This window comes from Merops nubicus, unplaced genomic scaffold (genome assembly GCF_000691845.1).
Source record: "Merops nubicus isolate BGI_N331 unplaced genomic scaffold, ASM69184v1 scaffold13586, whole genome shotgun sequence".
In the NCBI taxonomy this organism is placed as follows: domain Eukaryota; kingdom Metazoa; phylum Chordata; class Aves; order Coraciiformes; family Meropidae; genus Merops; species Merops nubicus.
This window is the reverse complement of record NW_008615686.1, coordinates 4,570-25,682: the sequence shown is the minus strand read 5'-3', so window position 1 is coordinate 25,682 and position 21,113 is coordinate 4,570. Positions and strand designations below refer to the sequence as shown.

Below are 21,113 nucleotides of genomic sequence, written 5' to 3'. Positions count from 1 at the left end.
GGCATTCCTACTAACTGCAAGAGCCAAGAGCAGGCTGATCCAGGAGGCAACTGGATCCAGGTATGGAAATGACCAGTCACAAAATAACATAAGGACAGAAACTTGGGCTGGCATTTATTTAAACTACTTGTGACGATTGGTTACGTCAATGCATTTCTCAACATGTGCCCTCCACTAGAACCTGATGTTCAACGCATCTTTAAATTCTGGATTAGGGAATGAAGAATGATCAATATTTATTGATTGTTACTAAGACTGGAAAGAACTGAAGGTGACTGCAGAAGCACTTCAAGGTTAACAAGCTGATCACAGAATAAATTAGCAGACAATAGAGCTAGCGCAAAGTAACACTGAAAACAAAACCCCTCAACATTCCACTACAACAAGCCTTAAATTAGCCAACACCATTCCAACACTTACTCACTGTGGACTGCTGAGAGAAGAAAAAAGAACTTGAGGAACAATCAGGAGAGGAAGGGGACAAAACTGAGAACAACTGTCATTTTATAAATCTTTGGTGGGCTAACATCTTGAATACTGCAGTTCATCCCGTCCTAAAGGATATTACAGAAGTAGAGAGTACAGAGAAGAAGGGCAAGGCTAGTCAGAGACACGGAATAGGTTTCATGCAAGAAACAAACAGGACTCTTCAGTTTGGAAAAAACGTGACTAAGTACAGGAAGGAAGTTACTGGATCTGTAGTTTTAACAGGTTTGCTGGAAGAGTTGTAACTGGAATGATCTGTGGCTTCACACATCCTTTAATGTGGGAGGCTTCACACAAGCCTGCACTAAAAAAACACCATCCTGAATTGCAGAAATAAGAAAGGGGGCCATAAATCTGTCTTAATTTTCTTTCCTACTGGAAATGAAGAATGTTGTTGTATTTCAAGAAACTAGCTAGGAAACCCACTACAAATGCATTTAACAACAATTTGAAACCCAGAAAGTTACAGATATAGCAAACCTGATTATCTCTAGCCAGTTTGTGCTCTCTAGTAATGAGAACCATTTCACATCAGTTGCCCAGAAGTCTGCACTGTTATCTGAAAAAAAACACACACACACCAGAAACTGGTTTGTTCGCATATATGTAGTGCTAATTAACAGTCACTCGTGGTACTACTCTTGAGTTATGAACTGTTAAACAACAACTAGGGAGTCAGTAAATCCTAGCCACCATTACAGTCAACACCCTAGAACTGAATGAGGAAGTGAGGTAGTCCTGCAAACAGCAGTTAAGTTTTATAACACCATTGCCTTTCAAAAAAAGTTTCTGTAGGTTCATAGCAACCAAACCAAGTAAATAAATCTGTTGACAGCATGGAAAAGAGGAGAAGTTTTATCAGAGGCGATGGTTCTTCCAAGTTCCAGTCACCTTGACTCTGAAGTATGTTCTACATAAAGCTTAATATAAGGAGGCTGGATCTTGAAAGTCATTACTGTCAGAACCAGGAACAGAAATTGGTTTTAGGAGAAGGTGGCACAAATCTAAGGAATGTTAAGACTACCTGAAACAGGTTTTAAGCAGGGTTCACTGCAACTGAAGAGGCATTATAATATATCAGGAAGAAAATAGCTAAGATAAACCAAGAGGCCACATACAATAACACAGTCATTAAACTCTTATGAATTTCACTAGTCTTTTTGTAGCTTTTTTAATGCAACTTAAATCTCTACTGCTCTTACTGCTATCAAAGCCAGTATCCAGAAATTGGAAAGCTCTCACAAGCTGATATGGTCAATTAAAAGCAGAACACATTACCCTTCTTGCATAAGACAGAAACCTTAAAGCCCAAGTCTACAACAGTTGAGAAAAAAAAAGAGACACATCACACTTCCCCCCCTTCCCCAATAGCTTCAGTTCATGTTTCTGAATAACTTTTCACATTCCAAAAATTCTCCATATGCTTCCAATGTTTAACTCCAACACATTACTTCTGTCTTGTTTTCTGCAGCTTGCATCTATGACCCTGAAGTGCACAGGCATGTCTCTATTTAGTTTCTGTAGCTGTTCTTCCTCCATACCTTCTCCTGCCCCTTGCTTTGTTCAGTCCACACTTAAACAAACAAAAGCAACAAAACCAGCTTTCTTTCCCCAACTCACTTCATCCTGGCCATAAAAACTAGTTCTCCACAGAAGTGTTAGAATGCACCTTCAAAGCTCCCTAGTCAGTTCTGTTCACATTAGAGTTTTCTGCAATCTTTTCTATCGATCTCTTAAAATTCACTTCAAATATGCAGTTCCTCAATGATGATCACTTCAGTTATGCCCAACATCAATAGCCATAGGGGAACTGCCCCAGAGTTCAGCATTTCACCAGACAGAGGTTATTACATTTACTCATTTCCTTGTAGAGTGGCCCAATGGCACACTGCACAGTTGACAGGGTGGTGTGGAGCTTTTTGTATGCCAAGAGATGAGGTCAAAGTACTGTTTCATGACAGCAGAGTCATTAAGAGTCACAGAAAGAAGTCTGAAAGCCTAGATTATACTTTCACATGCCTCCCATTTTTACTCCTTTTAAGTGGACTTACTATTTATAGTAGTCATGTTTAGCACAACAGGCAGAGTGACAGAATTTTAAGCAAGCTCACGCTTCCTATGTTTGGAAATGTGACTAGTTTGCAACAAAAGCTTGGGCAAAAATTAGCAAGCATTTAGACTCAACTCTTGACACAGTACAAAGGCTTAAAAGGTTAACACTTAATGTTCAATTTCAGTAGATCACAGAAGATTAAACAAAATATCTCCTATAAATTTCAGTCCACACAGTGTATTCCAATTGGCATTTAAACTCCATACTCATTCTCTTTAAAAGTAATTTTCAGATACTGTGACTCCTTATCAAGAAGTCAAAGAAGTACAAACATTTGTTAACATGCCAGTCAAAAGCACAGACTTCAGTTACATATTCAAAATCCTGCCTTTAGCCATTGCCAAAAGCAAGACACCAGTCAAGACAAGAACTACATTTATCAAACACGAAACAGCATTGTTGTGCTGTGCATCTCAGTCACTTTAGAGACAAAAAGACTAGTTTGACTTACCTATCAAAAACAGCTGTTTAAATCTTGTGTATGCAGTCTGGATATCTTGCAGAGATGGAAGGCTGCTTGACAAGTCATCCACCTTCAGGAGTTCATAGGGAGGTTTGCTAATTGTCTTAAAGATTCTAAATGAAATCATCAAGATGTTAAAGCCTTCTGCTTTAGGAGTCAAATAATGTACCAACTATTATCACTGAACACAAAGTTAATAGGCACGGTTTGGGAGACAGCTGTAATACTGAAAGATACACACCCTCAACTGCTAATATCCTCCATGCATTTTTAATTGCAAGCTAGCGACTTGCCTACAAGCATATGGCAAGTTTTGCTGCTTCCAACTGTTATAGCAATAAAATTATACTTGAGCATATTTGTGGAGTTGTTCATATTATGAGAATTAGCCAATTTTTACTATTGCTTCTTTAGTATTGTCTTCACGAGACACCAAAACTACCCTACTAGCAGACTATTTAGAGGTGAATCTAGAAAGAAGAGATGGATAGAAACATCAAAGCCTCCCAGACAACTTTTCTAGACTTTTACCAACCAAATTACATTCTGATACCTAGCTGCCAGGTCAGCTAACAAAACATTAGAAGAAAGAAGAAACAATTTGGACTCAAGACATTATACCTGCCTTGTGCTTCCCTACGTTATCTGCTACTTTTTTCCCCTGAGAAGAGGAAGAAATACCAAGCCAGACAAAGCTTTGGTTTGGACCCAGAATATCCCCTCTCATTCAAGCTCCAGAGCTCAGATGAACATCAGCTTAGTAAATACCTCTGTTGTCAAGATTTGGGAAAAGGTGCTCTAGCTCATACTTCAGAACTGAAGCCTTGCAGGCACTTATCCAGACAGCACAGAGTATTTTGTTTCCTTTATGTTGTAGCACAGAAGCCTGCTTTAAATGAGAACTACAGGCATCCACATCAGAAAAGCAGGTTACTAAACCTACTGGAAGATGCACCAGGTAAGACAATTCAGGGAAAGCAATCATTTGTCAATTACAATACTTTTTCCAAATTGAAGTAAACAATTCATGCTAGAACATCTGGCTCTGAACAGCTTTTTCAATAAAGGAAGCTGTTAATTGTAAACATCTGCTGTGTGCTTGAATTCAGACTACTGCAACAGTGTGTTGACACACCCTTATGGACAATCTCTAGATGTATTTTTAGATATTAGTGGTTAACCACCAGTACCTCCACAGCAAAGAAAACCAGCAATAGGGCAATGGCCCCAGACAAGGGATCAAAATACCAGCTGATACCTCGTTCCAGCTCACTGCTAGTTTTACTTACTTTCGCATTATGAAACAGCATTAAAAGAGTCACGTAAACATTCCCAGTTCAGGGAAGAATCATTAGACAATCTGCAGGAAGGGTCAAAAGCCCTTCCCATGCAAGTATAACTAATTTTATAAACAAAAGAGGATTTATAAGCCTAGTCAAGCTATTTTCTGCTAGTTCTGTGTGATTAACAAGTTCTCCATCTATGAGGAGCAAGGAGCATGTAGCAAAGCAGCAGAGACTGTACATACTAGCTTGAGCTAACAGACTGCAACTAAGAATTTCTCTGCAGGACATGCAGCAGGTTAAAAAAGAGTCAGGGAAAAAAAAAAAAAAAAAAAGAGCAACAAGTCATTGCTGTCACTCTCAGCCAGGCAGCTGTGCTCTTCCCCTCATGTTAACTTTGGCATTTTTCAGACTGCTGAGCAAATCCAGCTCACTGTCTCAGCTGAAACAAAAGTGCTCTGTGGCATCACATCTGAAAGCAGTAGTAGAGAACTTCTAGATTGTCTCAGTTACTTTAGTAACTTTAGATAAAGTTATTAAGAATACTTAGCTCTCAGAAGACTGCAGAGTTCAGAGCGATTTGAAACTCTGCTTGCAAATATAGTTTTTAGAGATGGCATTTAGATTTTTCTTACAAATACAATTGAGCCCATTAGCTAAGGACACTTCAACTGTGCTTCAGACCTACAGGCTTTGGTGCTGCTTTATCTTGTAACATACCACAGTCTTTACAGAGATTCATCTGACTGATACCTGTACTGCCACGAAAAAGCCTTCAGTGAGGTCACAGTCCTGCACAACTGACCAACGCTGTTAGGCCAGGGGCTTAAACCCACTCCACTACAGAAAACTAATTTCAGATCTCAGACTTGTTTCCTGATGCGTGCAAGCTTAAAGGTATAGCATATATGGAAAAAGAGAAGCAAGGTCCATACCAAGCAAAGTGTTGTGGACAGAATAGCTATTACTGACCCATCCAAGAAGGCTTTTTGTGTTTGTGAAGTGCTGTCATCCTGTTCTTTGGGAAATGCAGACATTTTGAGAAGAGCAGCACCATTATGGCAAGACCAACACCAAATCTGCAGAAAGACATTTACCAGATGATAAAAGTTGGTAAGCTGTCCCATACAAGTATTTAAGTGGCAGAACAGTTATAAGAAATTTTCTATAAGCTGTGCTTCATTGAATTTTTGTTGTATTCAATAAACCCATCAGTAGAATCAAACTGACACACGTGCACAAAAGCTGCATGCCTCAATACACTGTCACCCCCTCAAGTTTCAATTTAAGCTTTACACAGGCACAAGGAAACAAAATGTCAGATTATATCAAAACATTACTTTCTCAACCACCCTCATAGGTAAAAAAAAAAAAATCAAAATGTCTATGGCCAAATTATGTTGGAAGATATGCCACAGCAAGACAAGACTTGTAAATAACTCATAGATCAGCCACATGTTTCCCCACACAGAGTAGTGTTTTTCTTACAATTCAGCATTGAGATAACTCACAGTAGATACTGTCATGCCTTTCCAAGTGAGCTACACGTAAGGGGTCATCTAAGCATATGAAAAAAGATATTAAACAAATACTCCACAACTAAATCAGATTGCATAGTTACAGGTATTCCTTGTAGTAGGTCAGTCCTCAAGTCTTACTTCCCTTAACACATAATTTCTTGACTCAGACCTACTACTTGAGGTTTGCTCTCAAGTTGACTTTTGAACTCAATTCTGACTCCCAGTTTCAAAGTCTCTGTCCGGAATATTAAACAGGTCATTTCAGGAAGTTAAAGCTGCTACCAATTTATACCAGCCAAGAGGTACACCTCCAAAGGATGCAGAAGTCCCGCAATCACTGAGAGTGGAGAAAAAAATTCTATATAGTCCTTCCACTACCACCTCAAACTGATTTAATGTGGTCAAGCTATTCTGACACTAGCTTCCCAAGAAGAATTTGGAAATAATGAGAAGAGTTCTACAGGGCCTCTGAACAGTGGATAAGGTAAGAGCTACGGATTTAATCTATCTGGACTTATGTAAGGCCTTTAACATGGTCCCACACAACATCCTGCTCCCTAAACTGGAGAGAGAGGGTGATCCACTATTTGGTGGATGAGGAATTGGTTAGTCATATCGAGAGGGTAGTGGTCAGTGGCTCAATATCCAGATGGACATCAGTTACAAGTGCTGTCTGTCAGGTGTCCACACTGGGACCAGTGCAAGTTTAGTATCTCCACCAACAACAGACAGCTGGATCAAGGGCACCCTCAGCATGTTTGCTGATGACAGTAAGCTGAGTAGTTTGGCGGACACCTGAGGGATGGGATGCCATCCAGAGGGACCCAGACAAGCTTGAGGAGTGGGCCCAGGCGAAGCTCAGGCAAGGTCCTGCACCTGGGTCAGGCCAATCCCCAGTATTATATAGACCGAGGGATGAGTGGGGATTGAGAGCAGCCCTGCAGAGAGGGACTTAGGAGAGTCAGTGGATGAAAGGTAGGAAATGACCCAGCAATGTGCAATTGCAGCCCAGAAGGCCAAACATACCCTGAGCTGCATCAAAAGCCGAAGGCAGCATGACTAGCAGGTGAAGGGAGGCAACTCTGCCTCTCTGCTCTGCATGAGACCCCACCTGCAGGGCTATGTCCAGCTCTGGAGTCCTCAGCACAAGAAGACACTGGCTTTTTGGAGCAGGTCCATAGACAGGCCACAAAAAATGATGAGAAGACTGGAGCACCTCCCTTACGAGGGCACGCTGAGACAGCAGGGGTTTTTAGCCTGGAGAAGAGAAGGCTCCAGAGAGACCTCATTGTGGCCTTCCCATACTTAAAGGCAGCTTCTAAGAAAGATGGGGACAGACTTTTAATATGGCCTGCAGCAACAGGGCACAGGGTAATAGTTGTAAACTAAAAGAGGGCTAGATATAAAGAATAAGTTTTTTACGGTGAGGGTGGTGAAACTAAAGTAGGTTGCCCAGAGAGGTGGCAAATGCCCCATCCCTGGAAACATTCAAAGTCAGGCTGGACAGGGCTCTGAGCACCCTGATCTAGTTGATGTCCCTGCTCACTGCAGGAGGTATTACCACTAGATGACCTTTAGAGGTCCCTTTCAACCCAAACTATTCTATGATTCTACAAACGACAGATATAATTAAAAAAACCCACACTTGTTTCCATGGAAATGCCACTATAATTTTTTTGTTGACTTGACAAAAAGTGAACTAAACTATTTTGAACTTCACAATATGCAAAGACAAACTAGGCAGGACAGTACAGAACTACTTTTTCTATGGACTGGTCAATTTAAGACAGTGAAATGAACACGAACTGACAAGAAGCTCAACATGAGCTGGAGGTGTGCTCATGCAGCCCAGAAGGTGAACCACATCCTGAGATGCATCAAGAGAAGTGTGGCCAGCAGATCAAGACAGATGATTCTCCCTCTTTACTCTGCTCTTGTGAGACCCCACCTCAAATACTGTGTCCACTTCTAGTATCCCCACCATAAAAGGGCCATAGATCTGTTGGAGTGAGTCCAGAGGAGGGCCATAAAGATCATCCAGGGGCTGGAGCATCTCTTGCTATGAGGACAGGCCAAGGGCACTGGGATTGTTCAGCCTGGAGAAGAGAAAGTCGGGGGGAACCTTATAACTGCCTTCCAATACCTAAAGTGAAGCTACAGGAAGGGTGGAGAGTGACTCTTCACAAGAGTGTGCAGTGACAGGACATGGGGAAATGGTTTTAAACTGAAGGAGAGTAGGGTTAGACTAGATCTTGGGAAGAAATTCTTCAGCGTAAGCATGGTGAGTCTCTGGAATAAACTGCCCAGAGGTTGTGGATGCCCTCTCCCTGGAGGTGTTTAAAGCCTTGAGCAACCTAGTCTAGCTGAGAGGCATCCCTGGCCATGGCAGGGAAGCTGGATTAGATGATCTCCAGGGTAGCTTCCAACCTAAGCCATTCTATGTGTTTCCAATTTGATGGACAGCTGTTGAGGTTACTTTGCTCCTCGTTTCTATGTGCTCTGTCTTACCGGTTCTTAAGTTCTAGAGGAGGTAGAAAGCCAAAGCCAGCTTGCTACAGGGTGCAAATCAGTCTCTTTAACTTCATTTTCTCTTGAAACTGGTAGAACTAGTTTTTCCAGCTAGGCTACCTGGCTTTGTAAAAATGTCACACCATCAGAGCCAAATACTTACCAGCACCCAAACTGGGTAACTGGAGGTACTCAGCTGTAACTGTACATGCATGGAATTTCAAACCCTACATCCTGCCCCAGCTAAATGCCAGTCAGTACTCAATGCCATGAAAAACAGGCTGATGGATAGACCAGTAGTATATGTAGGCTACAGAACATAAGACAGCTGATACAAGTAAACTGTCTGTGAATCATACGTATATATTTTGCTTTACACTGTGTAAGGAAACACAATACTCTGAGCACTTTTTCCAGAATCTGTTTCCCCTGCTGTAGATGATATAAGGCATATGTTTGAGCTGTTAAAAACAAGTTGAAAAGTTAGTTGAAATTTTATCTTCACATAAGATTTCTTATTCTCAGCCATGCATATATACTTACAGTTTTTTGGAATGCCTCTACCTTCATACTTCAAGATACTCTCTTCAGAAACGCATATAGGAACAACAAAATACAAAGGCAGCCTAAGACAACAAACAACAATAAAAAAAAGTTTCTTGCACTTTAAAACTGAAAAAGAACAATTTCCAAGCTCCTTTTAATGATTGTGAGTGTTCTAGCCCATATGCTCAGGATTTATTCATTCTTACTGCTACAGTAAACTTTCCTACTAGATAATTATATTGTCCTCAACACTCTCCCTTTATATTCAGGTATAATTTGGGTATTTTCTTCCAATCTTGAGCTCTTCATTATTTTTACTGCAACATTCCCCTGCCCTTCCAAGGCTGTAATCACGTCCTACATTTAACTGTAACATCCAGGACTGATTGTTAAGACCACCAGGTCCTAAGACCAAAAAAACCCACCCAAACTACTGTACCATGCTAAGCAAAGGTAGCACTGATTTTCTGCAGACCTTTGAGACATGTAACTAAAGTTCACTATTAAGCAGGGCAAGCTTACTTTTCAGAGACTCTGTAGCCTGCATTGGTAGTCACTACTTTGTATTTCACATTCCCTTTGGTCCGCTCCAACTCATCACGCCAGTCCTCAAGCGTTTCAAACATCATAGTTTGGTTTCTTCCATCTGTCAGACATCAATAATGTTAACTTTGAAATCTATTAGGAACTCTAACATGAAAGCATTCCTGAATCAAGTAGTTAGTTTTCATTAAGGTAAGCACACACCATCTGCTACGTACAGAAAGCCTCCAGTCAAAGATAAAGTACCTTAGGACAGAACACTGCTTCCGTCTCTTCTTCAAGCAATGTATGACAGCAGATGTGCTACTACGTCCTCCTACAGAAACTACCCAGGCAGCCAAGGCTGTCCTTACACCCAGCCTAAAACCCAGGATGCTGTGCAGCAAATGTCATTATATACTAGTGCAGTTGCCTGGCATCTAGTAAAACAGGCTTAAATGTAGAATGAATAATCATACCAAAAGCCTATCTGCAATTCACATACTGCATTTCAGTTAAAGTTCATTCTTCTATCATGGACAGGACTTTTGTACTGAACAGAACATTTCAGGCACTTGATACGAGCAGAAAATTGATTTCAACAATTCAGTCCAAATCATTTCAGCTGAGAACTTCTGTATTTCTCTTTAGTCACCTCAGCAACAGTTATGACAGCAGGTTGATTTAGCCTCAGATTATAACCATATAATTTATGGAGTAAGGCCAACTGTTTTAGGCACCCATCATAACTAAGTATCCCACAAATGTCAGCAAACGCTGAATTACCAGAGCTAGAATTTCCATGGAAGATACAATGGCAAGTTGAAACTTTCCACTGTAAGAAGATAAGCAAGATGAAAAATTTACAGCTGGAAACAGTATATTATTATTGACATCTAGGGGACAAGTTAAAATCTTAAGAGTATCAGGCTATAAGGAGGCATAAAAGACAGTTTCTAAAGTCTATCTGGTTTGTCCAGTAACAATGTCATAACGAATGAGACCAAGGCATTTATTATTGAATACATTATGAAAGTATGAAAGAATTCTGGCACAACACTTTAACATTGCTATGAAGACTCAACTTGTCCCACATTTGCTTAGCCTCCACTTGGAAAAGCTTACAATCTCTCTGATACTTGTAGTCCAAGCTGAACACCAGTTACAGACTAAGCCTACAGGAACTACCCAAGCCAACAATGTGCTCTTGCAGCAAAGGTAACCAACATATTATTGGGCTGCATTAGGAAACCTATTGCCTACAGGCTGATGAGGTGATTGCTCTTCTCAGCTCAGCACTGGCAAGGACATGCCTGCAGTGTCATGTCTCGTGCTGGGCTCCTCTGTACAAGACAAGCACGGGCTTGCTGGACAAAGTCCAGTGAAGGCCCATTAAGATCATTAAAGATCTTAAAGTACCTGATATAAGGAGAAACTAAGAACTGGGATCATTCAGGTTGGAGAAAAGGAGGCTTAGGTAGGCACACAGAGGGACAAGAAATCTTTCCAGTAGACAGGAAAGTAAAAAAACTGCATCTAAACTCAGTGATACCCAGTGACATGACAAAAGGCAGCGCACACAAGCTGAACTACAGCAAGTCTCATTTAAACGTAATTTTTTTTTTTTTTATTATAAGGACAGTCAAATAATGAAACAGACAGCCCAGAAAAGTTGTGGAGCCTCAGTCCGTGAAGAGATTCAAAATTCAACTAGACATGGCCCTTGCAAGCTTACTGTACTTAATCCTATTCTAAACAGGGACAGATGGACAGGAACATGATCAGATGATGTCCAGAGGTTTCTTCAAACCTCAATGATTCTGTATTCCTTGATATATTTTGATAAGCATCCGCTTAATACTCAGGATACATCAAAACTTTCCTCTGTGAAAGAAATAGGTGCTCCTGGAGCACTAAGAATAAGGGTCCTCGTTCAAAACATTTACTTCAGTTGAACTCTGAACTATGAAATGCTAGGAAGTGCACTGATAACTTTTTCTTGAATTTTGCAGCTTACTGTATTATTCAGCCAAGTTTGATCAGGTGGAAAGATATTATATAAAAGTGCTAACTTAGAGGAAGTCAGATGTCTAGTGGGATCTTGCTATGCAAACTTATGCTTTTTTTTGCAGTTGCCTTGGAGAAGCAGATAATTTGCAAATAAAGAGCAAAAAGGGAAATACTTTCTGTCAGATGCCACCAAAAATGTAGTAGCTTAAGAATTAAGAGCAGGAAGTTTGGTTCACTGCAATAGTACAGAAGAAAAACAACATATTGATAAAATAAGCAAAATATTTTCTAGATGAGAGCACTCTAGTCCAGAAGCACATGAAAAGCATTTGCACATATTGATCAAAGTAAGCTTTCAATACAGTGATCCTACTCTTGCTTGGAAAATTTCTGTGCAGCTATGCTGAAGGACACAGAAACTAACAGTAGACAATTCAGAGTGTTTTAACAACAAGCCTAACAATGTCTAACAAGCAAGAAAATTAATCTTGAGGCTCTCTACCAGCAGGGTAGAGTCATATGCTGGGCACAAACTCAGCTACTAAGCATCCCAGACTACTCAAAGAATGAACAAATATGCAACAAATACAAACCAAAACCAGAAAAACAATTACCTGTGTTGTTTGGGGCAGCTGATGCATAAGAGAATAGAAACAAGCGTTTAAGCAGCTTAGGAGTCTGGCTATGGTGAACTATACCACTGACGATCTAGGAAAGGACCAAAAATTAACACCCAGAGACTGAAAATGTCAGTGCAAAAAATGTGGGTTTTTTAACCCCTCTTCTCCCAGGTTTTAAACAAAACTGTTCAATGGGTTCTACCCCCAACAGCTGAAAACTGACTTCTCCACTCTCTGCAAGACACTGTGCCAGTTTGGCTTAAAGAGAAATATTACACATGTTCAACTTCCAGAATGACTCTTATTATTTAAATAAAGGTAGTAGACACCTAGTTTGGAGTTCAGATTAACCCACCAAAAGAACTCAAGTTATCAGGAAAGTAACTGCTTTCCAGTGAAAAAGGCTGAAGTATAAACTGTAATATTATGTATCACAAATGGAACAGTTTTACAGGTTTACCCCAGCTGAAGGTAATTTCATGTAATAGTCTAAAGGTCTATTTTTATTTTCAAAGAACCACTGCATCTGTTTTTCTTAACTGCTATATAGAACCATGTTTAATGAACAAGGTTAGCTAGAAATCAGTTTCTACTTGCTCAACTGGAAATGATTAGAAAACTACTAAGTTTAAGGGGTCTCTCAGAGTGAATGCCATCCTTACCTCATCCCCATAACCAAATACCCAAGCCTAAGTTTAAAAAAGAATAACAAATTAAGTTACTATACTTACTCTTTTCACTTCCTCTTCTTTTGTGTATATCAGACAGAAATTAAATACTCTAAGGTCTTTACAATAGATAATTAGCTTCTCTGGGTATTTTTTCAGTTGTCCAGTTAGAAGTTTCTTCTTCTCATCAAAAACTGCAAAATTTAAAAGTATGAGTAAGCAGTAAAATTAACTTTGCTATCTGTTGATAAAACTATCCCTGTCTGACTTTTCAAAATTCTCAAGAAACTCACTGAAGCCCAAGTTTTAGCAATTTAAACATAAGCATCCTGCAACACAGACTGGCAAGCTCTTCTGCTAATATACTCAACTTTTTTTTAAACCCACTTAAACTACTTCCTTCGAGGTTGAAAATGAACTTGCAGCAAACCAGCTGCTCAGTGATTATTTCTGTTCACATTCTGACTGCATAGCAAACATCAAGTTCTGAGATGCAGTAAGAACATAATTTACTTCTTTTGCCCATGGGAAAGTCCCCAAACAACTGAGATCATTCTGAATTGATAAAAAAAATTATATATCTATATAGTTTAACTACCATGAAGTCCTCAAGAGAGCTCTTTGTTCACCTGTGTTTAAGGATCCATCTTTTCACAACTTCAAGTGCTGCCAGCCAGACCATTTCATATGAAACTAAAGAGGGTCTCACAACCAGATTCCACTATTCGCCCCCTAGTCCATTCCTTCATGAACCCACACGACCATTCATAAACACTCTGAATACTCAAACACTAGTCCAAGGTCAAGATTCTCCCTGTAGCCTTCCCCACTACTTAGAAATTACCAGCTCCATTCTCATTTACCTTTTTTAGCAATACAGGCACACATGTAAGCCCTGCTGCAAGATACTCATTGATTTACTTGTAAATTAAAATGTAATTTTCTATCTCTTTTTATATTTGAAGACATCATGAACCTCATAAACCCAAGTTTCTTTAGACAAACAAAAGGTACTGTTTGGAAATTTGGCACCTGTACTACTCTGCAGTGCTTATGCTCAAATGAAAAGAATCTTTGTATTTATAGGAAGAGTTGATACACAGGATGAACCTCATGCATCGGCCTTAATCAGAGACTTTTCACAGTACACTCTTTGCTTTGCATTATGGCATTTTGAAAGATGTGTTCTGTCTGTCCCAGCAAGGTAATTAACCAAAGTGTAGCTTTGATAAGGTTGAGGGATAAGATTGGGTTCTGACAGATCTCTTATTTGTCATTTCATCATTAAACACAACTGCAGCTGCTTTTTTCTGGACTATGCAATCATAGTCTTCAAAGTGACAACTCTAGCTGTTTTCTGAAGGGGATGTGCATGTACAAAGAGCACCAGCACTATAAGACACTTAGAAGTGTGAGGTATGTTAAACCAAGAGTAGAAAGCTGACCTACCTCCATAGATCTGATCTACACACTGCAGGGTTATGTCATTTTCTCCTACAATCTTATTCTTAAGTTGTGGCTCCTAGAACATGAAAAAAAATTGAGAAATGTCACACTACTAAGCAATAGCTCTCTCTCACAAGTCAAGGATATGTATTCAGTACATATTTTAATATCAGCATTACTTCGTATTCTTATAAGCTGTTTAAGGCAGTATACTGAACAACAGTTACTGAAATACAGACAGATGCAGGTTACACAGCCATAGTTTATAAACTGCAGATCCAGTTTTGTTTCAGCCATACTTGAAATGCAGATAAGTTTTAAATTTTCAGATAGCTTCAAAGCATGCATTTCCACTGACAGTCACTTTTCAAACTAGAACCCTTGCAGTAAACAGGAAATAGAGTAACTTGATGTAACCCAAGACCTTTTATGACAAGTTACCTTGCTATGGGAACCTGGCAGGAAATAGTCTCTTAAAAGAAGTATCCCAAGAATATTCCAACATAGCAGCCAGACTTATCACCGAGTCAATGAAGGCACACACAACCCAATTACCTGCTGTTCTCACAAACCTGGGGTGATCTAGCACTCCCTTCACTTTTATCATTCCAGGAGTTCATAGTTAAAAACAACATGAGCAATATGACAGTTAAAAACTGCTATGTTAAATATTATTACCAGAAGGTTGGTGTACATTACATCAGCAAATTACATTTTGCATGGCAGTAGTTGTGAACACAATCTCATTCAAGTTAATTCCAGGTCTGCAGTACTGTGCATGAGGCAGCTAATACCAAACTTTTGTTAAGAGAAATATGGTTGCATGTTGTAAACCCAAGATTTAAGGTTAGTAATGCAATAGAAGTTAGCATGGTCACTAACAACTTCACCATAGATCTCACGTGATCTGTGGAAAGTGCTCTGCAGCTTTGCCCCAGTTAATTCCAGGAAGTCAAAAAATGCATATTAGGCTGCAGAAGCCTTAGTGTAACATGTAAACTCCTTCAAATATTACCCAAAGAAACTTCCAACTACATCAACATGTGCCAAACAGTATTCTTCCTGTTCTTCTTCACTGTCAAGATCATCTTGCACTTGAGAGCCATATACTAGACTCCCCTTCACTTTTATCCCCTAAATATGCCAGACTGTTGCAGATGCCTAGGTACATCATGAGAGGTGTGGCATTACCATTTCACCTAAAGCAAGGGGGAAAAAAGATTCAACTAATTTCTAAGATTTCAGGGCTTTTTAGCTTTTTGATGTTTGCCAGCTCAATAGTACCATGTTTTTAAATCTTCGCAGTCAACACCTGACTTTGAGTGAAATAATTCAGAGCTTTACTGTGCCACACAAAGAATTATTTAGAGTATTTCCACTGAGTATCAGCTAATTCAGTCTTCTGCAGCCATGAAATGGCTGTTCTGTGGATGTAGCCCAAAGTCAGACAGATTTCATGCAACATTAGAGGTACGTTCGACATTAACACTTCTGCAATTGCTACTAGACAAGCAGTCAGAAATCAGGTTTAAACAAACTATTCATTTAATTTTCAAAACAATTAATGCTTTTAACGTAAGCTTCACAAAACTACCAACTCAGTTTATAACTGTGTCTTCTATGTCTAATTTAAGTGTCCACATACAAGCTTGCATCATTTTTACTTTAGAGCTTAAGGGTTTGCACAGACCAAGCAGACTGATGAAAATTAGTCAGCACTCATTAAAATTTTATAAATCTCTATTCATTCTGTATCCTTATGTATGGGAAAGATATGATTATTTAGTTAGAGACACTCTATGTCTCCAGAGTCTGTCTGGTCATAATTAGAAGACTTGTCTTCCTACATTATCATCTGAAGCAGAATCATCATCGAGGAAAGCAATCTTGAAGTTTGTGCACACAAGTTTCCCATAGGTGCCACGGTACAACCCATCTTCTTGTATGTACTTGTACACCGTGCTTGCCTCGCAAAGCAGCAGTTCGCCTGTGTAAAACAAACAGTGACTTGCAACATAGCTAACATTTACAATTTTATTACTTCAGGAGTAACTTAAACTCAGCATTAGCTTCCTAACAGCTTCTCAAACCATATGCCTGAATATATTCTATCATTGTTAAACAAAAAGCCTAGGAGACAGCCCTGGAATCAGTACACCGAGAGCCCTCCGGATTAGCGTTACTGACAACGGACTGCACACTGTTCAGCTGCAAACGTTTCAGCATCCTGTGACCAGCAGCACTTACACCACGGCATACTCTAAGAGCCTGGAGAACAGTTATGGAGTTGCAAAGAGCTAGTACATGAGCATGTATGAAAAAAAACCCCATAGTCTACTGAAGAATAGTCTATACAGTCATTTAAGAGGTTGAAAACTGCTCCAATTTTCCTTTTTGCTAAACTCTAAGAATGCTGAAACATTTGAGTTAATTATTACATGCTCTTCATGGTTAATTTTTCATATCTTTGACTGGAGATGGTGCTCATTCTACAGGTCCCAGGGCTATTTTAAAGTTCTCAAATCCAAGTTTGTGTAAATGATGGTCAGTAAAGTTCTAATCTTAAAATTCGCAGAAACTGAACCTGAAGCTAAAGAAAGTAAAAACATTTTTTAATTACTATTATCAAACAGACATCTGGTCTTTCCTATAACATATATAACATAATATATAAGGTACAGAAAAGCCAACAGAACAATACTAGTTTCTTCTAAGTTTTTACTTGTATAATACCTTAGTAACATTGTCTTTCCTGATCTCGGAAAGGATTTTAAAAAGAAATAATTGTAAATCAAAAACAATGCTAATAGTGAATGAAGCATCAAAAGGTCTGAGTAACTCACAGTAGAAGCAAAGCAACCAGAAAGTGAGTTTCACTAGCTTTTGGTCTTCAGTTCCCCAGCATAAAAACCCCACGCAAGTTTAAGAAATATGGCAAACTGAAATATAGAATGTTCTCCACATGTAGCTCACCTGAAGTTACTATACTCTATAAAAACTACTTTTTTTTTTTAAAATAGAGGTTTTCAACAACCCACGCAGATACAGATACTTAAAACACTTCAATCTGTGGGAGTTGTCACACCAAATTCTGTTTTACTGCTTGGAACACTGATGTCACATGTGTGCTTGCTGCAGACAGGGGAATGTTTAAATTGTCTACATTAATAATTTTTTATTATTTAACAGTACAATATACAACAATTACCTGGTAATAAGTGAAGATTTACTTCCTTTTCTATAGGTTCCTTTATGTGTATTTCCTAAAGAGAAAGAGTAATTACTACTATGCAAAGTTTGTACCTTCAACACATGCTGTAAACAACTCCTAGCAAAGAGACAAATTAAAACTAATGAAAAAAGTTTCTAAATTAAGGACAATATGTTTGCAAGGTGCTCCTTCCACTAAAGGTCAGTAGTGTACCAGCTAAATAATTGTCAGTGGTTTGACACTCACAGGGTCAGTTCCAGTTGTGAGCACAGAAAAGGAAATGCATTACTTACACAAGTAACAGACAGAAATAAAGCACTACCAATAAATACTTAAATTCTCTCAACACGTGTAAATGGATAAGCATAAACTTAATATTACAACATCATCTTCCAGAGTTGATTCGTAAGCTTTTGCACATACAATATTTGTTTCTAATATACCCTTCAGTTTTTTCAAGCTTCATCCTTCACTATCTGTTTCTGATATTCCTGTGTGTATTATGATCAAGTATGCAAGTTACTTAAACAGTGCTACCAAAATTACAGGGAAAGGGATTTCAGAATCTCAGAGCTCAGACATAAACACAGATTCAGGGTATCTTTTAATTTGGACACCAACTGCACAAAACTAACCTATTAAACTCTCAGTATCACTTATTCTAGCCTTGAGGCACTGATAGTTGAGCTAACATCTCCAGCAGAAAGATTAGAGGACATGCTACACCCTTCCTGCTCAGCCAGTTCCGAACTTCCTCCTCCGAGTCTGAACTACTTCACATGCACTGGAATCTTCCTGGAGAACTACTAGTTAACTGGAAACCCCTCGGGGGCCACGGCAGTAAGCAAGCTAATTTTAGTCTGTCACCAGCATCCAGAGTCAGCTATTGCAAATCAAGGCAAGCAGTCAAAAGAAGACACAAGTAATAAGTTTTGCTGAATTAAATATAGAGAAACAAAAGCTCCTGAGAGCATAAAAATAATCCCCCTTTGCCATTCATGTAAACACTTGGCTTTCGACAGACAGAAGAAACAAAACAAAGCTTGAAACCTGCACTGCAAAACTAAAACCACCAGGAAACCATGTCATGAGAACAGCAGAGGCATTCAAGACAGGTTGAAAAGAGGTAAAGTTTATAAAATGAAAGTGGTGGTGGTGTGAAGAAAGAAATCTGTAACTAGAGCTGGCAGCTAACACAGAAAACAAAATTTGCTGCCCTTGACTTCCTGTAGATGTTGTACAAGTAAATTTTAACCAAAGCTCACACTTGTCAGCTAAATAAGTTACTATGTGAACATGGCTCAAGCTGAACACTGCTGCATTTAAAGAAGAACTACAGACAGTGTCATGATGTTGTCTCTTCACCACTGGCACTCCTAAGCTAAACTTTGGTTTTACTAGTGCCTTTATAGCTACACCTTCTACTACCACTATTTGTGTGCAAATAAATGCAACACTGTTTGCTCACAACCTACGTGCCAACAGTTGCTGCTACAGAACAGTAAAGCAGTATACTAGCTGGGTGCTTTTCCAGTAACTTCTGCTGTGGGAGACCTATGGCACGTAATAACTACCGTTTATGAATACACATTGCCTCAGTGTTTGTGCTTATTGCCATGAGTATCAGCTTGTGCCAGTGCTGGCAGGTCAGAACTAAGGGGAAAAAAAAAAGGAAAAATTTGCCCCAAAGAAGTTCTTTAAGGTTACAACCATTTACTAAAATGCAGTGAAGCTCTTGTAACAGGTATCACCGAGGCAAATAATTTTGAGCAAGTGGTTTGGGTTTTGGTTACAAGATAAACTGGTTATCTTCTGAAAGGAATTATAATTTTAATTAAATAGCAGTATGCCAGAATAGAGACCTCAGTTAAACACTGAGATCAGCTTGTAAAATCCAGTTTTACTCTGTTGACAAAAACCCACAGACACCGAAGTGCTTACAATAGGCAGAATTCCTGTAACATAAAACAGCTCCCAAGCGCTGAGCCACCACAGGAGTTCTATGTGAAAGTCAACATTTATTTCTAACTTTATTACAGGGATATATTTTGAAGACAGTTTTCATACATATGCACTGGGGATAGTTAGAATGCCAGCCACAAACATTGCTGAAGAATCCATGCTGCTGCACTCATTTTCCAACAGAGGATATTAAAATACATTAAATTCTACTAATGTCACATGTTTTATTTCCTCTTAAGAGAGAAGGCAAAAATCTTTATGAAGAAAAGCTGTTAACTCATTCTGAGTCAGTGCAAGTTGTGTAGTAACCCTTAAGTTTAGCTAGCATCTCCACTCTGTTTCAACTTTATTTTTCTAATTGGTTTCAGTTTTAGAGCAATACAGATAACTAACTTAAGAGCTGACACTAAAGTACATGCTCCTCAACACCCCTTTCATCAGTCACACAGTTCACACTCACCCGCCCACCCCTTTTATTCCTGGGCTTGCTCATCTACACGGTGAGGTAATTTGGTTCATACCAACAGTTGGAAAGTCTGTACTTGTGCTACATTTGGTTTTGTTGTTACTGCCTATTGTTAGCAGAACTGGCTCATCAACGGGTCAGATGAGCACAGAAACAAAAGAAAAGGAAGCAGCAGAAGCAAGTCTGTCCCTTTCCACAAGCTAATAAATACACTCAGACCTCAGGAAACTTCACCCTCTGACCATCTGTTGAAGTTATGCATGCAAGCACTTCCCATACATGACCACTGGAAGCCACACACCTCTAGATAGATACTTCTTCATCTGCAGCTTCCCTGTTCTGAATGCCCCAACCAGTATCTTGGCACTTCTTACTCAAGATACAACACAGGAAATCTTACTACCAGGAGTAACTAAATACCATAGGAATAACTAAGATACCTATCGGACATCATGCTATTGATCAAAATTAACTCATCAGAAATGATAGAAACAAAGGCCTCACTTTGCACAGGGTTATAGAAACTTCTCAAGGACATCTCTCACCTGTGCACCTCCCTTGCACTACATTCCTTTATGCAGGCTATCAAATGGTGGTAGGCAATGCAGCAACACCTTGTACTGTTATAACTGATAGAGTAGCAAAACATACCGAAACTGCAGACTGGCAACATGTCACAGCATACTAATTCACAATGATCATCCTCCGTAGTCCAAACAGACTTCCTGGTTTTACAGTGCTCTCAACTGAAGTGTCAGGGAAAGGGGACAGCATGCTCCCTGCAGATCCTCTGTTCCAACAGAGGGGAGACAACAGAGAAACTGTTCCTCTTAGGGAAAGGCTCATCTCCTCTCTTTTTCCTGGCCTTCACTCAAGTATACGGAGCTGCACAGGTTGCAATACCCAGGGACTACATTCAGCTCTATCTCAAAAAGATACTTTAAAGGGGCTAAAATATATTCCCCAAGTCTGTCTGGGGTGACATGCCTTTTTCAAATGCTGAAGCATGCTAGAACCACCACATATGAGGAAAGATCAATTTCAAGGCAGGAAGGTCAAGTAGAAGTTATGCTATTAGCAGGGTCCTAACAGGACTGAAGAGGGATCCTAAATGATTCTTGCTCTTTGTGGCTCCTACAGCCTCACCACAAGTGAAAGCAATCTCACAGCTCCCACTCCACAGGTAGGCAGACAACTGTGGATAGAAAAATCAGTAAAAAATTAAATAATCCCCTGCATGCCAGAATCCAGATCTTGTCAGATAATCTGGATTTCTTAAAAATCAGTAT

The 21,113-nt window shown here is 39.4% G+C and overlaps 1 protein-coding gene across 1 annotated transcript in view; it reads right to left on the bottom strand.

Annotated features, from left to right (window-relative positions):
• The window catches only part of MTMR12 (myotubularin related protein 12), a gene marked incomplete at its 5' end in the record, with an annotated part of 23,126 nt that extends 5,678 nt beyond the window's left edge, over positions 1-17,448 (bottom strand). The window contains 10 exons of the mRNA XM_008942603.1: positions 967-1,045; positions 3,051-3,175; positions 5,318-5,425; positions 8,925-8,999; positions 9,442-9,565; positions 12,066-12,159; positions 12,803-12,933; positions 14,189-14,261; positions 16,033-16,172; positions 17,394-17,448. Of these exons, the coding sequence (XP_008940851.1) occupies positions 967-1,045; positions 3,051-3,175; positions 5,318-5,425; positions 8,925-8,999; positions 9,442-9,565; positions 12,066-12,159; positions 12,803-12,933; positions 14,189-14,261; positions 16,033-16,172; positions 17,394-17,448 (1,004 nt within the window). The remainder of the gene's footprint in view (positions 1-966; positions 1,046-3,050; positions 3,176-5,317; positions 5,426-8,924; positions 9,000-9,441; positions 9,566-12,065; positions 12,160-12,802; positions 12,934-14,188; positions 14,262-16,032; positions 16,173-17,393) is intronic.
• Between the last annotated feature and the right edge of the window lie 3,665 nt (positions 17,449-21,113).